The 24694-nt window shown below is 37.2% G+C and overlaps 2 protein-coding genes across 2 annotated transcripts; one reads left to right on the top strand and one right to left on the bottom strand.

Annotated features, from left to right (window-relative positions):
• The first annotated feature begins 11 nt into the window (after positions 1-11).
• LOC136256397 (tyrosine-protein kinase Fer-like) lies at positions 12-22797 on the top strand. The gene is made up of 12 exons (XM_066049350.1): positions 12-1057; positions 11019-11060; positions 11159-11211; positions 13439-13501; positions 14034-14150; positions 14212-14305; positions 16769-16972; positions 18090-18200; positions 18741-18905; positions 19613-20290; positions 20936-21046; positions 22389-22797. The coding sequence occupies exons 1-12, from the start codon at positions 23-25 to the stop codon at positions 22563-22565; spliced, it is 2850 nt and encodes a 949-aa protein (XP_065905422.1). The 5' UTR covers positions 12-22; the 3' UTR covers positions 22566-22797.
• On the bottom strand, positions 8029-9313 carry LOC136256464 (uncharacterized). Its single transcript, XM_066049433.1, has one exon. It carries the CDS (start codon positions 9311-9313, stop codon positions 8078-8080), a length of 1236 nt encoding a protein of 411 aa, XP_065905505.1. The 3' UTR covers positions 8029-8077.
• Positions 22798-24694: the final 1897 nt, after the last annotated feature.

Here is a 24694-nt window from a genome sequence, read left to right as displayed (position 1 = left end):
CGGTCTGTAAGAAGTCAAATGAATGTTGATTCGCCAAGTGAGAAATTCCCGTTTCCGGTTTATTAGTATGTACGTAGCATTTTCCGGCATTTCCCCAAAGATTCTGTATAGAGCAGTAGCTCGAGCAGTAGCTATCATGGCAAGTTGTTGGCAGGGAAGCGAGTGCACAAGTTTGGTAATTCTTAAAGGAGTCAAGCACATGCAGAACAGCCTGTTAGGGTGTGGTGCTTATGGAGTAGTTTACAAGGCCCAATATAACGGCAAAATTTACGCTGCCAAGAAAATACATCCATTGCTGCTAGTTGAGGCTGGCGGTTTACCAGAAAGTGAGAAAGGTATACTGAATAACTTTCGTCGTGAGTGTGCACACTGCAGCATCCTTCACCACAAAAATATTGTAAAGTTTCTGGGTATCTGTTATGATCATATAAATTCACAAGTTCCTGTCTTGGTTATGGAGATGATGGATGAAAATTTGACTAAATACATTGAAAGGAAATCTTCAATGGAAGTTACCTTCTCAACAAAAATTTCCATACTTCTTGACATTGCTCGAGGTCTCAGTTATCTTCATTCACGACAGCCACCAGTGGTCCATCGAGATTTATCACCTAATAACATTTTACTACAGGGCTCTACCAAACCTGGTGCAGTCTTAGTTGCAAAACTTGGAGATCTTGGTGTTTCCAAGCTGATTAAAGCTGATGACAAAAACACCCTGACAAAGGCACCTGGAACAGCAGCATTCATGCCCCCGGAAGCTACTGCAGAAAGGCCTATCTATGGAGTTCCATTAGATGTATTCTCATTTGGAGGAAATGTGCTATATGTTTCTACCCATGAATGGCCAACTCCTGCAGACATAAAAAAGATGGATCCTACAACCAGAAAGCTTGTTGCCTTCACAGAGGTCGAACGTCGGCAAAGCTACCTGGATAAAATGACAGGAGAATTGGAAGTGTTGAAACCATTGGTAGAATCTTGTTTGGATGATGATCCTTCAAAGCGTCCTGCTATAGAGAATATAATAGCTACCCATCTCAACCCATTAAAAATGGTATGTGCTTGTTTATTTGTTACATAATACCGTATGACAACAAATATTGACGAAACTAATATTTGGCAATTTGCTATAAAATTGTAGTTAGCGAAATTTTAATTTGGTGAAATGCTCTCACTGAAAAATTGGTGAATGGCGTAAGTACGATGCTGTACTGATTCGCTTTAAAGAATATTCGTGCCCTGCTTCCATAGACGCCTACTGGAATATCTGTGCTCCAATTTCTTTCATGGCCACACTGATTATTTGCTGTCTGTAGGCATACTTGTTCATTTATCAATGGCTGTACACGAATTCATGTCTGCTGCTCTCTGCAAGCTTACGTGGAGCCACACCCACTAATAGAGTACGAGTTCTAGTCCAGTCAGTCCCATTTTGGCATGCGTGTAACCACACTAATTTACCATTTTGAATGCCTATACTGTGCCAAGTTTTCAGCAATTCTGTGTATTAAGGATCATGGAGGTTTGTACATTCTCACAAGCAATAATGAACCAGAAACCAGCCTCACAATACCTTCATGGTGCTTTGGTAGGTTTAATCAAGCCCAAAAAATACTTTCTGTGTGACCTGAAATGCTTCCAATAGATTGAATAAATTTACATACCTTCGTCACAGTCATCCTTGTGTCCATTTCTTTTTGCTGACAGTGAAAAATGTCAATTTACAATAGTGCTTATGGCTTCCCTCTGCAGGCTATCATGCAATTGTCCATATTTTATGCAGTAACTGGATTGACTGCAGAAGCGCTTTTTGTACAGTTCTTATTTTGCAATGTTGTGTAACAGGACTGAAAGTGAAGTGTATTGGCCACTTCACTTTTCAATAATAAATGGTCATGGTGTGTGTGTGTGTGTGTGTGTGTGTGTGTGTGTGTGTGTGTGTGTGTGTGTGTGTGTGTGTGTGTGTGTGTGTGTGTGTGTGTGTGTGTGTGTGTGTGTGTTTAGATATTAAATTATACCATTCTTTCTTTTGATGGGACATGCACAGCTTCACCAGTCATGATTATATCACAAAAAAGTAAACAAACAAACAAGTACAAGGAAAAATTAGGATTTTACAAGGAAATTATGAATTCATTTGTTACAACGCTATTCATACAGTTAATTGAATTCTTGCTTCCTTCCATGCAGCCATATACCATGTAGCTAGGTTGGCATTTCAAAACTTTCTCAGACCGCAGTTATGTATGAATAGCAATCTATCGACCTCAGTTATACTGGACACTTACATCATTACAGTAACAAAGCACATAGGAATCCATCCAACTCCTCTATTGTTCTATTGTTCTATTCACATGATCCTAAGTTTAAACACAACTATAATTCACATTAAAAAAACATTAATTCAGTCTATTTTTGTGTTGCAACTAATAGTCCAAACTTTACTTAGCTCAAACAAACGCTGATCACAGGCAAATACTGAATAGCATTGAACTGGTCATTAAAGTTATAGGTTTGTGGTCAGTTTTGCCTCAGTTTAGGGTGCTTTTTGAATTAGTTGTTTCAATACTGTATTGAAGCACTAGTTGTGCTGTGAAAACTAATAATGTAGAGCCTGCATCAATTTAATAGTGTTTGGAAGAGCTATACAGAGTTAAAAGGATACATGTACTGTATTAAGTTTTTACACAAGTACATATAGAATTAAAGATGCAAAAGCAGTAACCATAGCTACATACATGCCATTGCTACAATCAGTAGTTCACAGTTTGTTCACCATACAAATATTATGAACACAGCTGAACTCTCTACATGATGATTTCTTTGTAGCTGAAATCTCTACAGGGTGATTTGTTTGTAGCTGAAATCCCTACAAGGTAACTTCTTCTAGCTGATCTTTCTACAGGGCGATTTGTTTGTAGCTGAATTCTCTACATGGTGGTTTCTTTATAGCTGAACTCTCTACAATGTGACTTCTTCTAGCTGATCTCTCTACAGGGTGATTTGTTTGTAGCTGAACTCTCTACAGGTGATTTGTTTATAGCTGAACTCTCTACAAGGTGATACTTCTAGGTGATCTCTCAACAGGATGACTTGTTTCTAACTGAACTCTCAACAGGGTGATCTGTTCATAGCTGAACTGTCTACTGGATGATTTGTTTGCAGCTGAACTCTCTACATGGTGGTTTCTTTGTAGCTTAACTCTCTACAAGGTAATTTCTTCTAGCTGAACTCTCTACAGGGTGACCTGTTTCTAGCTGATCTCTCTACAGGGTGATCTGTTCATAGCTGAACTTTCTACAGGGTGATTTGTTTGCAGTTGAACTCTCTACATGGCAGTTTCTTTGTAGCTGAACTCTCTACAGTGTGACTTCTTCTAGCTGAACTCTCTACTAGGTGACTTGTTTCTAGCTGATCTCTCTACAGGGTGACTTGTTTCTAGCTGAACTCTCTACAGGTGATTTGTTTGTAGCTGAACTCTCTACATGGTGGTTTCGTTGTAGCTGAACTCTCTACAAGGTAACTTCTTCTAGCTGATCTTTTTACAGGGCATATCTGTTTGTAGCTGAATTCTCTACAGGGTGATTTGTTTGCAGCTGAACTCTCTACATGGGAGTTTCATTGTAGCTGAACTCTCTACAATGTGACTTCTTCTAGCTGAACTCTCTACAGGGTGACTTGTTTCTAGCTGATCTCTCTACAGGGTGACTTGTTTCTAGCTGAACTCTCTACAGGTGATTTGTTTGCAGCTGAACTCTCTACATGGTGATTTCTTTGTAGCTGAACTCTCTACAAGGTAACTTCTTCTAGCTGATCTTTCTACAGGGGATTTGTTTGTAGCTGAATTCTCTACAGGGTGATTTATTTGCAGCTGAACTCTCTACAAGGTGACTTCTTCTAGCTGAACTCTCTACAGAGTGATTGATTTTTTTTGCAGCTGAACTCTCTACATGGTGGTTTCTTTGTAACTGAACTCTCTACAGGGTGATTTGTTTGTAGCTGAACTCTCTACAGGGTGATCTGTTCGTAGCTGAACTCCCTATAAGGTAACTTCTTCTAGCTGATCTTTCTACAGGGCGATTTGTTTGTATCTGAGTTCTCTACAGGGTGATTTGTTTGCAGCTGAACTCTCTACATGGTAGTTTCTTTGTAGCTGAACTCTCTACAATGTGACTTCTTCTAGCTGAACTCTCTACAGGGTGACTTGTTTCTAGCTGATCTCTCTACAGGGTGACTTGTTTCTAGCTGAACTCTCTACAGGGGATTTGTTTGCAGCTGAACTCTCTACATGGTGGTTTCTTTATAGCTGAACTCTCTACAAGGTGACTTCTTCTAGCTGATCTCTCTACAGGGTGATTTGTTTGTAGCTGAACTCTCTACAGGTGATTTGTTTGTAGCTGAACTTTCTACAAGGTGATACTTCTAGCTGATCTCTCTACAGGATGACTTGTTTCTAACTGAACTCTCAACAGGGTGATCTGTTTATAGCTGAACTTTCTACTGGGTGATTTGTTTGCAGCTTAACTCTCTACATGGTGGTTTCTTTGTAGCTGAACTCTCTACAAGGTAACTTCTTCTAGCTGATCTTTTTACAGGGCATGTTTGTTTGTAGCTGAGTTCTCTACAGGGTGATTTGTTTGCAGCTGAACTCTCTACATGATGGTTTCTTTGTAGCTGAACTCTCTACAAGGTGACTTCTTCTAGCTGATACAGGGTGACTTGTTTCTAGATGAACTCTCTACAGGGTGACTTGCATGTAGCTGAATTGTCTATCAGATTAACTGTTTGTAGCTGAATTCCGTACCGAATATCCTGCAATGTAATATAATTCTATAATGGAGTAAGTTATAAACGTAGCTGAATGCTCTATTAGGGTGACTGTTCTATTAGAGTATCTCGATCTCGCATTTGCTATACGTAATTGCCTTTCGAATCATAACTCAGTGGTTTGTATTCCAATTCTTCTGTACTACTGCAAGGACTTTCTATGATGATTATTCTAGCTACACACTGATTTTCAGCTCGTTGCTCTAAGCGGTTTGCCTGGTAGATGTGAAAACTAATAGTTTTTTTATTCATAAAAATCGATCGCGTAATTTTGACACAGGTTGGGTTTTGTGTCATATCTCCATGGTCTTTATCTCAATTCCTTTCAAACCACAAAAAGGCACTCCTACGATGGTTACTCCATCTACATATAAATTTTCAACTCATTCCTCCAAAGGGTTTACCCTGTAGGCGTGACAGACCTTCGACCTTATTTTACGCACATAATCGGTCATAACTTAAAAAAAAAAAAAAAAAAAAATTATCGGTCATAACTCCGTGTATGTTCATCGGATTCCTACCAAAGTTGGTACTGAGATCCGCCTTAATGAGCCCTTCAAGTGTGCCAAATTTCAGCCCTATCCGAGTACGCATTCGTGTTTTATGTAAATATTTTAATAATGACAATTCAGGTCAATTTGGTGCCGCTTGGTCTTGGCACAAAATTCACCTGAATTGTCATTATTAAAATTTTTACCATTAACCTACCATCACAGCCATTTCTTGGCCGCCACCTTGGATTTCACATCTTTTTTCACCATAGCCTGTCTGAGGGCCGCACTTTTTTTACAGCTTGGCTGTTTTGGATTAGATTTCACTTCTTTTTGTATTTGTATACCCCATAGGCCAGCTTTAGGGCTTTTTTTAACCTATCATTTTTTCTTTACCACAGGAAGAAGAAAAGATGAAGCAGGGTAATTTCTTTGTAGCTGACCTCTCTACAAGGTTATCCTTCTAGCTGATCTCTCTACCGGATGACTTGTTTGTAGCTGAACTCTCTACAGGGTGGTTTGTTTGTAGCTGAATTTTCTACAGGGCGATTTGTTTGCAGCTGAACTCTCTACATGGTAGTTTCTTTGTAGCTGAACTATCTACAATGTAACTTCTTCTAGCTGAACTCTCTACAGTAGAGCTGTGACCTGGGCCAGATGTACATAACCGATTATTGGCTCCTTATAACCGATTGATTAACCGATTAATTGGCTTAATATTTATTTTACATTTTTCAATGTAATTTTGTATTTTAACAGTGTTTTCTTAATCAAATGTGCTGTGTGACAAAAGAAGTAAAGGGAAAGAGCAGCTTTGTGATGTGTAATCCCTAGCAAGCACATAATAAATAGCCTCCTCACTCACTTTAGTGTACATTTTATGACCAAAACTGTAAACAATTCTGTGTCATGTGATCCAATTGCACAATTGGTTGTTGCATAGATAGCCCGATTATCAATCACCCTCAACAATAACCGATTGATTAACCGATTATTGCATAACCGATTCACAGCCCTACTCTACAGGGTGACTTGTTTCTAGCTGATCTCTCTACAGGGTGACTTGTTTCTAGCTGAAACTCTCTACAAGGTAACTTCTTCTAGCTGATCTTTCTACAGGGTGATTTGTTTGTAGCTGAATTCTCTACAGGGTGACTTGTTTCTAGCTGATCTCTGTACAGGGTGACTTGTTCCTAGCTGAACTCTCTACAGGTGATTTGTTTGCAGCTGAACTCTCTTACATGGTGGTTTCCTTGTAGCTGAACTCTCTACAAGGTGACTTCTTCTAGCTGATCTCTCTACAAGATGACTTGTTTCTAACTGAACTCTCTACAGTGTGATCTGTTCATAGCGGAACTTTCTACTGGGTGATTTGTTAGCAGCTGAACTCTTTGCATGATTGTTTCTTTGTAACTGAACTCTCTATAGGGCAATTTGTTTGAGCTGAACTCTCTACATGATGGTTTCTTTGTAGCTGAATTCTCTATTAGGTACCTTCTTCTGGCTGATCTGACTACAGGGTGACTTGTTTGTAGCTGAATTCCCTACAGAATAACTTGCAATGTAATATAATTGAGTAAATTATAAATGCAGCTGAATGCTTTATTAGGGTGACTGTTCTATTAGAGTATCTCGATCTCGCATTGCTACACGTAGTTGCCTTTCGAATCATAACTCAGTGGTTTGTAAACCGATTCTTCTGTACTACTGCAAGGACTTTCTATGATGATTATTCCAGCTACATACTGATTTTCAGCTCATTGCTCTAAGCGGTTTGCCTGATAGACACGAAAACTAATAGTATTTTTATTCATAAAAATCGATCGCGTAATTTTGACACAGGTCGGGTTTTGTGTCATATCTCCATGGTCTTTATCCCGATTCCTTTCAAACCACAAAAAGGCACTCCTACGATGGTTTTTCCATCTGCATAGCAATTTTTAACTGATTCCTCAAAGGAGTTTACCCTGTAGGCGTGACAGACCTTCGACCTTATTTTACGCAAATAATCGGTCATAACTCCGTGAATCTTCATCGGATTCCTACCAACGTTGGTACTGAGATCCGCCTTAATGAGCCCTTTAAGTGTGCCAAATTTCAGCTCAATCCGAGCACGCATTCGTGTTGTATGGCGGATTTTGCGAAGTGTTCGAAATGAAGGGAAAAAAAACGAAGAAATTAAAACGAAACTTTGTTCGCTCGTATCTCGGAAATAGCTGGAGCGATTTTCTTCGAATTTGGTGTGTAGACTCCCCTTGCTGGCCGACACCTCTCTAGCAAATTTGGTTCCAATCGGATTAGGGATCACAGAGCTACATAGGTGTGAAAATTGCGTTTTCTTTCTTCCTGTTAATATACTCACGGGTGGCACGCCGGCTTGGGATTCGCTAAGTTCACTCGATTGGATGCCCCGGTATGTCACATCACATTTATAAAATACAAAAGAAGGGAATCAAGGGAGCTAGCAGCGGTAGCATAATCGGTAGCACACTGGACCATCACACTGGGATCCTGGGTTCGATCCCCCTCAAGTCAATATTGCACTTTTTTTTCGCCTTTTTGGTTCACCGTCGGTTTTTTGTCTAAGTTCTGTAGGGTTATGAAATAGGGTGAAAAGAGTGATACCCTGGTGGCATGGAATCGAGTGAACTTAGTAAATCCCCGCCGGCCTCTTGGGCCGCATGACACACTTTTTTTTTTTTTTTTGAAGATATAAAGAAAATAAGATTAGAACATACAAATAAACAGTTAAACAATTAAATCAAAAACTGAGTCTCTGATTGCACCAAGGCCACAGGAGCACTTTTGATGTAACGACCTTGTGAAGATCGTGCTCCTCTAATGCATTGGATTGCTGAACGCAGTAAACAAAATGACAATCTACATCTAATCAATCCTAGTACTGTGGCATAAGGGTCATTCCATTTGTCAGACAATAAACTCGCCAATCGCTTGTAAAAAACACTGGCTTCATGGCCCATTCCCCCGGAAGCAGAGAACACTAGAGGGGTAAAAGAACTGTGTTCCACTTCACAGATTCGCAACTCATAAGCTCTCTTCTTTGTTATTTCGTGTTTCCTGTAACATGACTGAAGGGTGGTTCCACTGTTGGATGGTGCAAGTGGGTTAAAAACTCTGACGTCCGTATAACATTTTTCATAACAACCACCCCAAAATCCATTCATGGCAATGTCCAAGCATGCGCCATCCTGAGTGTTGGCTGTCTTCTGTTGAAATCTTTCATCACTTAGAGGTTGCAGATGAGGCTCAACCTCCACATCATGGCACACTTCAGATAACAATTCAGCTGTGATATCCCTCACTTCGTTGTGGCGTATTGAAGGGAATCCACCCTTTGGACAAGATAGGGCATGATCAACAGAAAAGTTGGTACCACACGCACAGTGGGAAGGTGTACGAGAGGGCATCCAGCCATACCTCAAAGCAAGGGCATCTTGAAAGGCAGTCTTGTGTAGGGAGAAACCATGTTCCTGCACAGGTAGGGCAGTAAGCCAGCTAGAAGCACCCTTTTCCTGTGCTAAAGTAACAGCCCTCTGAAGAGTGGGAGTAAGCTTAGAGAACAGTTCCTTAGAAAGAGTGGACAAATTGATAGTCTTGGATTGTTTAATTTCAACCTTACGGGAGTACAGACTACAACGAGTATCGGCAGTATAGCCAAAATTCTGTGATAAAATGAGTGATCGTAAGGGTGCTGTGACATATATTGAAGCAGAAAACTCAATAGATGATAAAGAATCAGGTGCAACAATGCCTAGACCACCAAATCTAGTTGGAAGGGCAAAGAGTGAACGTTGAAGAGCACCAGGAGGGTCAAGGGCAGTCAAGGCTGGAATAAACTTTGTCAATAAGGCTTTCTCGAGTGACTGGAAACTAGAAGATGTATCAGGGACTGTACGTGTTACATACAGCCAACGGCTTAATAGTCCATGAGCCGTTGTCACACTATGAGCCGTTGTCCATGAGCCGTTCATCAACTTTATAATCACGACACACTACCGTGTGTCTTGATTATAAAGTTGATGAACACGTTTTAACAACACAAAAACAAAAAAAAATTGTTCTAATCAGTAAGAATACGGCTCTGTTCATCGGATTCCTACCAAAGTTGGTACTGAGATCCGCCTTAATGAGCCCTTCAAGTGTGCCAAATTTCAGCCCAATCCGAGTACGCATTCGTGTTTTATGGCAGATTTTGCGAAGTGTGCGAAATGAAGAAGACGAAGAAAAAAACGAAGAAATTAAAACGAAATTTTGTTCGCTCGTATCTCGGAAATGGCTGGACCGATTTTCTTCAAATTTGGTATGTAGACTCCCATAACTGGCCGGCACGTCTGTAGCAAATTTGGTTCCAATCGGATAAGGGATCACAGAGCTACATAGGTGTGAAAAGTGCGTTTTCTTTCTTCCTGTTGGTGTGGCGCGCCGGCTTCTTGGGCCGCACGACACACTATCGTGTGTCTTGATACGTAGTGCAAGTACAGTGGAGAGTTGATTATCTTTATCTGAATGGCAAAATGATTGTTATATTAGAGTATTTTAACACCAGGTGTATGTTCTGTTAGAGTAATTGAGCAAAATTCTGTATGTAATTATATGAATGACTTTTTACACACTTTCAAGTTATGCTGACACATTAGCTCAGATAATTTATTATCCACTGTATATCAAAGTTATAATAGTTAGATTTCAGATTACAGGAATCCACATACTTCAGTAACTCAAAGACTCTACAGGTGTATGTTGTGGCACCTGAATCCTGAGTGTTCTGAAGTAGACCCTATGTAGTTGCTTTGCGTTGACACTGTTGACAGCTGCCAAATGTAGCATTAATTAAAACCCACTGCTTACATTCACTCATGACTTGGTTTAAAATTTATTCTCAGGTGTTGATGCATGACCAGCACTACCAGTGTACATCATAAACATGAAAAGGGACCTCTCTAGAGTTCTCCCCTGCAAAATAAAGTAGGGTGGTAAAACAGTTAATTTTGCTACCAACATCAAAGCCAGTTTGTTAATTTTTCCGCATTCCTTTACCATATCAAAGGAATTTTGAGCAAAGTAGAGTGGTGCTGGACTGTGCTACTGCTCTTTAACCCTGCCTCTCCAAAATTCACTACTGAGGAGTCTAAGTAATACAGGTGAAAGTACAGCATATTATAAATTTTGCAAATCTTTAAGCATTAGAGCTCAAACATGACATACAGAAATGTAGTAGTGTATTTTCATGAATTTATAATGCTAAAATAATATGTGACCGGATTTGCAAAAAGGTACCTTTTCCACACAATTTACATACCAGCAAACAAAATAATGTAACACTTGTCTCCTTACACTGATTAACTTGCTCTTAGTTTCAAAATGCAGCCAGATACTGTAGCTACACTCATGCAAAAGTTCAGGCAATTACATGAAATGATCAAAATGTTATGAAGCTTCAAAATTCAAACAATGGGTCAATTTTCGTGTGTGAAAAATGCAAATCCGGTCACATATGTTCATTGGAACTAGATAGTTACTTGTTTATGAGATACTGTAAACTTGTAGCTAATGATTGCATTTGCCAACCAGAGTGAATTACAGCGATGTGTATATTTCATTCATACCTGGCATATAATTATAAACTTTGAACTTTACATAAATGTATGTCTCTGTTGTTCATTTAATTGCCTATAGGAGACTCCTCATACATCTGATAGTGATGATGATTATGTTGAGGTGGGCATTATTTTATTGATTGTAGTAGATGGGATACCTATTGTTTGCATGCACATGCACACATGTCATTGAGAGTTGTCTTTTTCATGCTCTTGTAGTTGACTTATGTTAAGCAGGAGGAAGTACCCAGTCCGCCAAAAGCATCTGCAGAGTGAGTTGAATCTAAGATAATAGGAATAACTGATGTTTTCACAGCAGTTTGTTGTTTGGGATTCTACAGTAGTACACTCGGTCTTCATTTAGGAACCTTTCATTTATTTGTTCATTCTTTTGTGATGACTATACTGTCCTGTGTATGTACAGTAATAGTTAGATGCTCTTAGTGGGTGTATTTTAAACTGAGCTGATGTTAATTATTGCAGGGGGGCACAGCCAAGGTAATTATTCACGTAGTCTTGAAGAATTTATGTGAAAGCTTGATAATTAAAAAAATAAAGTCATGTAATGCAATATCAGTGATAAACTTATTAAGCAATAGAGATGCACGAGAAAAGGTTGCATCAAAAGTGAAGCAATGGTGTGAATGGTTGAGTGAAAGCTACTGTTACAGTATATAACCACATACTGTACGTATATGTATCATACAGGAGGTTTGTACTTTCTCACATAGAAATATTGACCAGAAATCAGCCTCACAATACCGTACCTTAATGGCGCCTCGGCAGAATTGGTGAGGTATAGCCAATCATGCCCAAAGTGCCTCGAGTGCAATCTGCCATGCTTCCAATATGATATTTTTAGAAAATTTATTCAGTGGAATTTTCTGCTGACTGACTAACTTACTAATACTTTGGACAAGCATAATTCAAAAATGGAAATAAGGCTACAGGGTCTTTTTCACTGTTAGATGTCGCTTCAGCCCATTGTTGTTTTTTGTCATACTGTATCACAGTACATGTATAATATGTAACACTGCATGTATGGACTTTCCTTTGTCCTCCTTTGTGTCCCAGACCATGTTCTTCATTTGTAACAGACTGAACATATAGCCAAAAATAAAGTGTAATGGCCACTAAACATTCCAGTAATTTATAGTTAGGGCAAGTACCCAAGCACAAAATTGATTTTGTAATCTGCCTGGTACCATTCTTTATTATGATCGGGTTTACCAGTCATAATTATGTTGTAAAATAAGTAAACAAACAAGTAGAATAAGAAAAAGTTAGGATCTTAAATTCAATTACATTGAAATGAAATGAGGATGGTCACATACACCTACAGACCGGTGGACATTTATTTAATCCCTACTTTGGTCATAACTAGGGAATAAGTGCATGCTCACTAGTATATCTGTAGTTGTAGTCAACCAGGGCCGGCCTTAGTATCCTGAGGACCCTAGGCAAAACCAAATTCCTTAAATGGTAGAAAACATTAAAGCATACACTGCATTGCCCATTTATAGGGTTAATTATATACATTTGTATGCTTGTTGTGCAAACAGCCTGGATTGCATGACATGCACTATCTAACTGCATTAGCTATGTATGTAGCTATGGTTGCTGCTTTTGCAGCTATCCTATATGTACTTGTTTAAAAACTTAATATACACAAATCTTTTTAATTCTGTATAGCTCTTCCGAGCACTATCTGATGCAGGTTCTACATTATTAACAAAACTAGTGTTTCAATACTACCTAGATCTTTAGTTAGTATTGATTCAAAAAGTTCTCTATACCGAGGTAAAACTGACCAAATGACTATAATGCTATTCAGTATTGGGGCCTGTGATCTGTTTTTGTTTGAGCCAAGTAAACGTTTTGGACTATTTGTTCCAACACAAAAGCATAGACTGAATAAATGTAAGCAGTATTGTATGTTGTGTTTAAACTTAGGATCATGTGAATAGAACAATAGAAGCTACTAGCTAAGTTGGATGGATTCCTGTGTACTTTGTTACTGTAATGATGTAAGTGTCCAGTATAACTGACTAGATAGAAGGCTAGCTATAATTCATATATAACTGTAGTTTAGAAATGCCAACCTAGCTACATACATAGTATATGGCTGCATGGAAGGAAAGGTCAATGACGTAGATAGAAGTAAGCATGAATGACGTAGACAGAAGGCTATTCATACATAACTGCGGTCTGAGTGAGAAATGTCAACCTAGCTACATAGTATATGGCTGCATGGAAGGAAACATGAATGCAATTGGCTGTATGAATAGCATTGTATATAGCAGTATAATTATGTGATCTGATGCCTGTTTTTAAAGCTCTGGGCCTACTCAGCCTAACCTTAAGGTTGGCTCTGTAGTCGACTTCTTTTGTTTCATTACATTTTATTTCTATGATCCCTAATCGAATGTAAAACTCATTTTTCCTTGTACTGTACTTGTACAATATTGTTCATTCAGTGATGCATATCATTTTACACAGTGATATTGAAATACATAAAGGGAAGAAGCAAATGAGACAGGGAGGTTCTTCATCCCATCTGTGGTATGTAATGCTAAAGTATAATACAGTATGCATGTTACTGTATGTGTATAAAAATATGCTCTCAATAAAATAATAATAATTATAATCTCTACTGGGTAATTATTTTCCTGTTCATTGATGACTATATTATTACTACTGTAGGCTTACTATGCCACAAGTCTTATTATCACTATTACTCCAATTCTTTATAATTTTTGCCTTATAAGCTGCTATCCTAGCCTGCTGCAGGTGTATGTTACCGTAGGCAAAATGTCACAGCAGGATGGCACTCTGATGTATCCTCTTCGTCCTTAGTCATAGTGGTCAAACTCGATAAATAAACCTTGACCCTTGAATTTTGCTAAAAACTACATCTTGACTTTTGACAAAATTCTAGTATATTTTATAAAATTACATTCATGTTGTTATTCTAAAAGTATCAATTGTGGTATACATTTAACAAACTGTGCTTGTATCAAGTAACCCTGTAGTTTCCAATCGGAATTAGAATCAGATCAAAATACTGTATATTATGTGATAATACTTTACATAGGTATGCAGGCAGTTTGTCTTCTGCTAAAGCCGAAAATATAATTAAAGGTCTTTTTGATGGTGTGTTTTTGGTAAGAGAAAACAATGAGAGTAGAGGAGAATATGAACTTTGCATAAGGTACTGTATATTAAATAAGTTGTTTGTTAAAGTGATATGGTACAATCATTCTTGTATTTAGATGGAAGAGTACACCATACCATGCTACAATTTTTGTTGACCGGAAGACAAATTATTTTTATTTAACAAAAGAAAAAATGTTTTCTACTATCTACGTAAGTAAAACAACTAATTTAAACAAATTATGTGTGTTCAATGGCTGTTGAAATGTATACTGTATAATGCTTGTATATATGCCATTGTGTGTGTGTGTGTGTGTGTGTGTGTGTGTGTGTGTGTGTGTGTGTGTGTGTGTGTGTGTGTGTGTGTGTGTGTGTGTGTGTGTGTGTGTGTGTGTGTGTGTGTGTGTGTGTGTGCAACAAAGTACATTTAAAATGCCCATCCAAGCTGTTAGCCACTTGAATTACTTAAAGGTTATAATGTACTGTACAAGTATGAACAAATTTATAGTCACAGATTGTGTAAATTCTTCTGTCAGTTCTCAGAGGAAGTGTTCACCATGCCTTTAACATCATCTCCAGCCATTGGAGCAAGGGAATCAGAGTAGGTGTGACCAGTGAGGCCAGAGCCTCATCACTTTCACTTTTACTCTGATGCCCCTGCACTGGAGTGGGCCATTATAAGTAGTATGGTATTTTTCACACCTGTAAATATTTGCATGCACACCGATTATGCTAGAATAATATGGGAATAATACAGTATGTAGCTGGCCATAATCATCAAGAATAATTCCAAGGTGATTCAGTCTGGCATGGGAATAAAAGGAATACTTACAGTAATTGGGATGTAGACTTGAAGTGTTGACAGTGAACAACAAAATAATTTTATGAGCTTAGGTGATGATGTGAGAATGAATGCTCCTGTAGTGATTCAAGTGACAAAAATTAAAGTATTAAGTAAGAAAGATGCGATACACATGACTTAAAGTGATTGCTTTATTAGAGCAACTGGAAGCTCTATTAGAATATATTTTAAAAATATTAATTTAAAAATGAAGTAGTGAAACAAGAGATGAATGATGGTATTACAGCATGGCTCGATGGGAAAATCCCTACTTTGGCATGTTATAACAATTATTTTGTTCAGTATTTAATTGAAAGCAGGATAAAAGCAGCAAAACAAGAGATGAATGATGGATTTCCAGCATAACTTGGTAGGAAAATCCCTACTTTGGCATTGAACTAGTTTGTTTTTTGTTTTTTTTATAACAATACAAGTGTGACTGTTCTATTAAGGTGACTACTGTATTAGAGTATCCTTCACCTATCAGAGGACGTGTCACTACCTCATTTTTAATGGTTATTTCAACAGGGAGACAGCATCAGCAAAGCTGTTTTCAGCTGTCAGTACCCTGAACAAAAAATGCATACATAATACCACCAAGAGTTAATAACTCTTGATACCACACATACATAATTTCACTGTGGTAGCATTATGAATACAGTAATAAGGGTGTGTGGTCATCGTGATCGAGTAAATAGATTGTGATCGAGTAAATAGATTATTGAGAGGTATAGTGCCCACACTCGATTATTATCAGTTAACCCAGGCAAGATCATTCATGGGTGCTATCATGAAGTTACAGGCACTGCATGTACAACAGGAAATATTGACATATAAAAATTTGACGAATTCACAATTAATCAGCTTTGACAAATTAAAATTTGACAAAAAACAAAAGTTACAGATCTAAAAACTTCCTTTTGAGGTGCTTATTGATATTAAATTTTGACGAATTAAAATTTAACGAATTTAATTAATTCGTCAAATTTGTCAAAGTTTTCTTGTCAAAAAATTCCTGTTGTTAGGGATGCGGCGATTATGCTGGCATAATTTCGGGCATAATAGGTATGTGTGGAAATCAGGAATTATGCTAGCATTTTGAGGTGATTATAAAGCTTTAACAGTAGGAAAATCTGCAGATTGCACAATTCCGTTAAAAAAGATCGAGATACTCTAATAGAGCAGTCAGAAACTCTAATAGAACAGTCATTGAATATTATTTACTCTAATAAAGCAGTCATATTGAAATGAAATTCTCTAATACAGCAACCAGCTAAAGAATTCAAGACTATTTGAAGCTTAAACATCAATGAAAATGGTCTGATACAGCAATAAACTGGCATTATTAGCCAATTATGGTGGCATAATTTTGGGAATAATGGGCAATTCTCAAAAGCATAATAGGTGATTTTTTGAGCACTGCTCAAAAGCATAATGCTCAATTTTTGGAGCATAATAGCCTCATGTCTACCTGTTGTACAGTATCTACCAAGAGTAAGCACTTTAAATAGTTTTATGACATCTATACACACTACTCAAGGAAGGTGTTGATATGGAAAATTAATGGTTTCATTGATCAAGATGAAGACGATCAGCCTGGTTGAAGATAAAAGGAAAGACAAGGTGCACTTGTCGGAACTCCAATATAGTGTAGACTCTTGTGTTGGTGTGTTATTCTAAAATGGGTTTTTGTGACAATATTGGCTGTGTTTCTAAACAAATTTGGTTACAATAATTATTACGTGTAAGTCATGTAATCTCTGGAAAATCTGAAGAATTTTCCAGCTCTTTATGTCACTAAATAGCACAGTATTTATGCATATTGTGATTTGCAGGAATTGGTTGATTATTATGAAAAGCATTCTCTGAACTCAGCTCTTCCTGAAATTGCTACTGTGTTGAAGTGTGCTTATCGCATTATTCGTCCTTCAACTAAATGTCAACTTGAGCGTCCCTGGCCAATTTCATCTAAAACTCTTCCTCCAGATACCAAAGCACCTAACTCGTCTGAAAAGGCTCCTGTTGAACTTCGTAATGAAGTAAGCATGTATATACTGTATGTACAATAGGCACTGTTTACAATTATGCAGCAGTCTTTGCGTATGCAACATACATTATTACTGTAATTTCCCATTTGCCATGATACTGTACCTCTTCTGCCCACAAACCTTATTGTACCTGATATTATATACCAGTAGTTTATTAAATTTACATGTAGTTTCAAGTTTTATACTGGATTTCTGAAGCTGGTTTCTGATAAATATTATTTTGTTGGTAAATATCATACTGTACAGTAGCTAGTACTGTATTATTAGGGATCATGAAGATTTGGGTTTTTCTAGCCAAAAAATCACCCCGAAACCCACTTCACAAGACCACCCCGATGCCTTGGTAGTATTGGTTAGGTATAACTAAGCCCAAAAGTGCCTTCAGTATGATGCTAAATGCTTCCAATAGATTGCTACAATTTTTTTATTCAATGGAATTTTCTACTGACTGACTAACTGCCTGCCTGAAACCTTCAGATGTACAATGCACACAACATGGACTCCCACGGTGTCGATTCGTGATGGCTTCCCTATGTTTGTAAATGGAAATCGTCTAAATTTTCCATGGTGACTGGATTGATTGCAGAGGCACTTCTCCTACTGTTCTTCATTTGTAATGCTGTGAAATGGGCTGAACATAGCTGAAAGAGAAGTGTAATGGCCACTTCACATTCAAGTCAGTAATTGATAGTTGGGGCATACGTTCAGTCAAAAACATGACCTCTGGTATCATCCATTCTTTTGATGCAGTATGCATGGGCTCACCAGTCATAATAATTACAAAAAAGGTAAATAAACAAGTATAAGGAAGAATAAGTTTGATTAGGCATAGAAAAAGAGTAGGGAAACAAGGAGGTCGCCTACACCTGCAAATATACTAGTGACAATAAAATCTCTACTTCAGTCTATACCCATGACTACATTAGGGATTAAATGTTCACTAGTATATCTGCAGGTGTAGGCGACCTCCCTTGTTTCCCTTTCTGTGATCCCTAATCGAACTTATTAATAAAATTCCTAATACTTGTGTACATTAGAAACCTTTAATTTGTTATCCCACATACTACATATAATACATATTATGATGACCGATCCACATTTCTTTCAGAACAATAAGAAGTGCAGAAGATTTGAAGGGGTGCGCTCAAGTTTTGGGCTAATGAACAAACCAGAGAAGTATGCCAATGACAAAACTGAATCGTCATACATAAGAGCAGATGTACGTAAGTATATATCATTAAATTTTTTCACATGCATTGTTTTAACTAAATAAACAAACTAAGTTGCCTCACTTGGGGTGAGTTGTGGTTAATGAAGTGATATGAGCTATAATCTTTTGTGCATACTTTACAAAAAAATTCTATTGCTTATAGTTTATAGCATCCTGATATATATTGTGCAAGTAAGAACTTTTATACGTATGTAGCACATTGGTAGGTAGAAAAAACCCACTAACCTCATTTCCATCTCTGTGTGTGTTTGTCCTGTGTGTTGTATTAGAGTAAACATTTTTTCAAATTTTTGATGTTTAAACTTCTTTAATTAATCAAAGCTCCAGTTATTACATGTGATGCTTTAGAAATGAATAGTGGATCTAGTGCAAGAGGTACTTAGAGAAATGTAGGACTTTGTTTGATAATACACTTACTATGTACCATTTTCTGGAATATAGTGTCACTACATGTAAAAAGTAGAAAGCGTATATAAACCACAAGCTAGGTGGTAGACTATGATCTTACTAACTTTTGTGTAAATTTAGAGTCCTGTGGAAGAACCTTGGTATCATGGTGAAATTACGCGTGCTGATGCTGTTAAACTGTTGACAGAAGATGGAGATTACTTAGTTCGATTTTCAAGCAATGAGTGTTGTTATATCTTGACTGCCATGTGCAATAATAGACCAAAACATTTGATCATTAGCAGAGTAAGAAATAAGATGTTTATTTACTCAGTTTGTTCATACAGACTCTGTGTTTGTGTGTCTGTCTGGTGAACAATCTGCTTCTTCACAGCAGGATGGTATTCATGTGTAAATTTTCATTATAGTTCCAATAACATATAATAGAGATTCAAGGACAGTGTGTTATTTCAGTATCGGTGGTAATTACCAATCAAATTGGTTAGCATAATTATCATATCGATTATCCTTAGATATGCATTAGAAATTGATTGCATTTTATGTGTTTACCTTTAGAGATAATTTACCCATTACTGTACTGATCATATGGCACACTTATTTTTCACCAGTGAAACTGACTTATGCCAGTCCCTTAAATGTGAGTAATTATCAGTCCTAAATAGAAGTGTAGTCTGCCCCGCAAAATTCACATGGAGATAAATGAACGCCATACAAAGCAAAACTGGATAAGGTCATGTACATGTACTCATATCCGTAAGTGATTTTTTCTAAAGTAAGCCACTTTGAAATTATGAAGGTCTTCAATTGTAAAGAGGGACTAAAGTCTATAAAATTAATAGTAGCCATGTGAGTAAATATCACCTAGCTATTATTGTGTATATCATCATCCAATTGCTAGTTCAGATTATTTATATATCATTCACATTGCAGGATTATAATTATTTGTTACCGTATCAATAATCTGTATATTATTAGAGTTATGTTTTGTACAGAAAAGAAAAGGAGGCCATGGTTATTCACTTTGTGGACCGACGTTTCCCAGCATAAATGATCTTCTTCAGTACTACATTGATACTCCAATTCCAATCAGTAAACATTCTCAGTTGACTCTCAAACGACCCATTTGCAAGCGAGTCAATAATGACCAGTACTTTCTACATCATGATAACCTTGTTCTTGATGAGAAGCCATTTTGCAAGGGAAGCACCTGTCTTGTATATTCTGCAACTCTGCAAGATTCTGGGAAACAAGTTGCCGTGAAATTATGCTGTTCTGATAGGCAACAGTTTGTGTGTGAAGCTAACTTGCTAGAGAAACTCAGTCATCCAAATATTGTCAAACTTCTTAGCAAGAGTGTTGATGGAGACCCGACATATACTGTACTGGAACTAATGTCTGGTGGAGATTTTCAAGCTTTCTTACGTAGCGATGGTGTACATCAAACACAGTACCAGTTAACCAAGTTCTCTCTTGATGCTGCCTTGGGGATGGAATACCTAGCTTCTCAAAACTGCCTTCATCGAAATTTAACTGCTAGGAGTTGTCTGGTTGGGAACAACAATGAAATGTTGAAAATTTCAGATTTCAGCATGTGCACAAAGGCAGAAAATAGAATTTGCTATGATATCAATACAGCAAGAAATGTTCCCATTAAATGGATTGCCCCAGAGGTAAATACTGTAACTACTGATGATATATAACCAAGCCTACAAAAACTAAGCATGCATGTGGGGGTTTACTTGAATGCAAATTTGTAAACTGTTTATGAATTTATAACACAAACATACAAACATGTTGGTATATGCAGGCGTACTTTTCAAGAAGATGTATATAAGCTGAACATTGGGCTAGTGAGAAAAATTGTAACATTGTTGTATGCATAATTTTAAATGTGAAGACTTGGCTTCACTAATAAACTATGAACACTTTTGAGGCAAGTGAATATATTTTAGAAAATTTTCTTACAAAAAGAACTTTATACTATATCACTAGGGTCATCGCACAAAGCATGTGAGATGATGAACTTTATTACAGCCATAGCCAATAAATACATAGCTACATGAAAATGTGAGACCAAGTAGATACTTTGACCATTGTAATTCTATCACAAACAGCCACACTTAGCATGGTAATGCCATGGAGAGTTTAATATCATTCAAAGTTTAAGTATTTTATTTCCGTAAAATACTGTGCTATTATAATTTGTCCCAGGAGAATTTAATGAATTATTATACCTGTTACAAGTACAAATGTTGCAACATAAATATTACACAAAACTCATGTGTGATAATACCATTGTATTTAATTTATTTCAGGTGTTTGAAATTAAGGTGTACACTACTGCTAGTGATGTTTGGAGCTATGGAGTGTTGTTGTATGAGATCTACTCTTGTGGGAAAGTACCTTACTTTGATATCAGTAACACAGTAAGTATACATTGTACTGTGTACTTGTGAACATACTTTTAATGTGTACCAGAGTGCTAGTAACAACAGTTGTAGTCCTCCTATTTTAACACTAAATTTAGTTTTAATGTCTGCTACTTTTGTAAATGAGACTGCAGCTGTTGAACTGTATTTTTATTGCACAAGTTTTATTACCATATAGACTCCGGCTATTAGGCACACATGGTTTCTAAGAGCATATTGCCTGTACAGTATACTTGCACTAGAGACCTGCTTGTTTAGCGCATTATAGCTGAATTGTTACTGGATCAAAGCTCAGTACGTAGAAAGGAAGCAGAAGACCTTTAAAGCAAATCAAATGTGTCACAGTTCACCCCAAAGCACATGTCTAGAGATACTACTACCTGTAGAATTTAATGATAGTTACATCCATTGCTGTCTCTCCTGTACTGAATACTCACTTGAAAAACATTGTGGACAACTTGCAGTCTTTTATATGCACATTCATTTAACAAGCATAAGTAAATTCATAAACAATTCCTCTAAAAATTATAAGCACATGTGCCTAATAACCAGAGTTTATGGTGTTGACAATCTGAATTAACAGAAATATTCAAAAACTAATCTTTTCCACTTGTTATTTACTGTTGTTACAAGATGTTCCCTGACCCTATCGGTTTATCTTAAAATATTGTACTTTAAACTACGTATATCAGGAATGTATCGAATCCTATGGACAAGGAAGCATGTAACTCCGTAAATTAATGGTGAAATTAAAACATGGCTGCCAAAATCTGCAATAAAAAGCATCTTTATAAAATTCCTTATTAAGGCGTAATACAAAAATGCATGTTCGAGTACTGAAACGGACCTATATATAGAAATGAAGTCGAATTAAATGGCACAACGGAAGAATAGTAGCACTGGCAATACAGGATTGCCTTTCTGTATTTACAAGTAATGTGAAATTACTTAACTCAACCACTGTAAAGCTATTCTTCGACTTGACGGCCACCTATTGAAGCCAACTGGGCTGCCTTCACAGAATACGAGATGAAATGGCTGTTCATTCTGCACATACCTGTTGTGCGTAAGAATGATGTAACCAATTATATACATGGATGCCATGTTTGAATTTTACCCACTGTATTGGTAGTGTATGGAGTCACATGCTCCCTTGTCCATAGGATATACTCGATGCGCTCCTGACTATATGCAAGAAGGTTTTGTGGATAAATATGCAATTGTGTACAGCTATATATATGTATGTGTTTCAGTTTTGCTATCAAGAGCACTTAATTTTTGGCATATTTCCTATGAATGTCTACAATGGATTTTTATAAATATGTTTACATGGATGTAGAATCTTTTTGGCTACTTAAATGAGGGTCACAGGCTTAAAGCACCAGAGAATACTCCTAAGGAAGTTTACAGTGAGATTATGTGGAAATGTTGGCAACGTCAACCAAAGGAAAGGCCAACTTTTAGGGATATTGTCACCAAGCTTACTGCCATTCATGCAGAATTGCATAGGAAGTGAATTTGCTAGTGGCAAGTATTGGAACAAACATTTTAGCTGTGTGTATGTGCATACATTATTTAAGTACAGTAACTTCAGTGTGCAACAAAGGTTTTATTAAGATAGGTTTAGGCAGCTAAGTATAAAATATTATTTTATGGTATAAGAATGTACTATTATTTATTTTAAGCTATATATAGACAATAATTTTGTACAATTGGATTCATAACTACGTATTTATTAATATAAGAAAATTTTCAAGTTATATGCTTATACACAACATATTGCTGAACTTCATCTAGTCTAACGCAAGTAAAACACTTTTGCTTTTAGTTTTTATAACTCTGAACGATACAGTTGCAGTGCCACTGCACCCTTTTCACAGCTTGACTGTTATGAATTTGTTGGAACTAAGGGCTGTCCCAATCTACCACTGTGTTTCATAGAATGCTTATATGCAATACATGTGCAGATATTGTACGACCAGAATAAAGAGTCAGCATGCACCATTATAATCCCAAGTTTATATGTATCTGTTTCTAACCAAATATGCTGTGTGCCACACACATATACATATACATGCTATATAGCTGACGGCTGACCCCAATATGTACCAGTGCTGTTGAATAAATGCCAATAAAGGAAAGACATTAGTGGAACAAATACAGGTGGCAGCATGCAGGACAGACCTTTAAGTAAAATTGTGTCTGTCGAATGTTTTAAACTAAACAATGACTACAAATCATGTTTGCAATATCGATGTGATGGACTCTCTAAATGGCTGGACTGTCTTCCACAAACGTCCGATTGCAATCGCATGAATAACTTTGCTTCAAAGTGACATATGAATGTTCTTTCTTGCATACTAAATTGCAAGGTTACCAAAATGCTCATGCAAGAAGAGCAAAATTCAAGTGTATGAGAATAACATACCTTAAAAAATTTGGTTTGATGACCATTGCAGTCAAAATAGCAAAAGGTGCTATGAGCAGAAGTGATTGAGATCATTTGTCAATGCATAACTTTAGTACAAAGAGCATGTTATGATCTATTTACTGTACATTTAATACTGATGAAGAGGTAGGCACAGTCACGCATATGTGTGTAGCACTGTAGCTTAGCTGTTCTTTCTCTCTCTTCTGGACACCTTAGGACTCTCCACTAAAGTGTCCTTATTGGAAAGTTGTCCTGGTCTTACAAGACCCAATTACATTTAAACAATGGGACCATGGAGGGATATCAATGAGAACCATTTAAGTGTTTGTCCCCGGGAGGCTAATATGTTCTTGGCATGGCGCTGCAAATGCAAGTCACATATTATACTGAGCAGTTGCTGTCCATTGCTACAACTCAGAAGATCAATCAGAAACCATGCATAATATTTTATACATAATAATTTGCATACAAAGCTACAAAGATATTAGAAATAAAATCCTTATAGCTTTTGAGGGACGATAGCTATGCACCCCTGCTCTAATATGCCTAGTAACTCTGTAGCACATCTCAACTTCAAGCTATTGCTGTTATTGTTATAATGCAGTTGAATTGACACTTCTCCATTAACATTCAATCATATGAAGAACTTCTCTGCACAAAGAAAAAACACAAAAAATAAAAGCATAATACATTTCTGAAAAGCATAAAAACAAGCATAATAGGCAAAAAAATGGGGAAATGCCAAAAGGCATAATAGGCAAATTTTGGAGCATAATAGACTCAAGCCTAGTGCACTGTTTACACTTGGGGACAGGAGTTACAGTAGTTTGCTTCCACTGAAAATAGACCAGGGAATTGTTAATACACTTGTTGAGCAATACAGCGCATGGGCGTAGGGCGGGGAGGTTCCTAAGAGATCAGGAACCCACCTGTAAAACTTGAGTTAACAGCAGGACCCTAACACACCATTTAGTGTGGCAGGACAAAATGAGTGAGTAATATAGTGTATGGCACAGCACAACAATTGATTAAGCTTGCATTCATCTCTCCGGGAAGGATTTACAGAGGTAACTTGAGCAAACTTGTAAAAGATTGATATAGCTACTCTAGTAGAGCAGTCAGGTATATACTCTAATGGATAAAGTACAGATAAACCCCAGCCATATCATTGACTTTTTTCGTCTTGGAAATTCAAACAAAATCAACCTAGACCA

Source organism: Dysidea avara, chromosome 5 (genome assembly GCF_963678975.1).
Source record: "Dysidea avara chromosome 5, odDysAvar1.4, whole genome shotgun sequence".
Classification (NCBI taxonomy): domain Eukaryota; kingdom Metazoa; phylum Porifera; class Demospongiae; order Dictyoceratida; family Dysideidae; genus Dysidea; species Dysidea avara.
This window is presented reverse-complemented; position numbering and strand designations above follow the sequence as displayed.

Bases quoted from the DNA above. Each gene is read 5' to 3' on its own strand.
- LOC136256397 (XM_066049350.1), top strand. From the start codon at position 23: ATGTTGATTCGCCAAGTGAGAAATTCCCGTTTCCGGTTTATTAGTATG. The intron at 11,212-13,438 runs GTGAGTTGAATC...CATTTTACACAG, and splicing joins CCGCCAAAAGCATCTGCAGA to TGATATTGAAATACATAAAG. The intron at 14,151-14,211 runs GTACTGTATATT...TCTTGTATTTAG, and splicing joins GAATATGAACTTTGCATAAG to ATGGAAGAGTACACCATACC.
- LOC136256464 (XM_066049433.1), bottom strand. From the start codon at position 9,313: ATGAACGGCTCATGGACAACGGCTCATAGTGTGACAACGGCTCATGGA.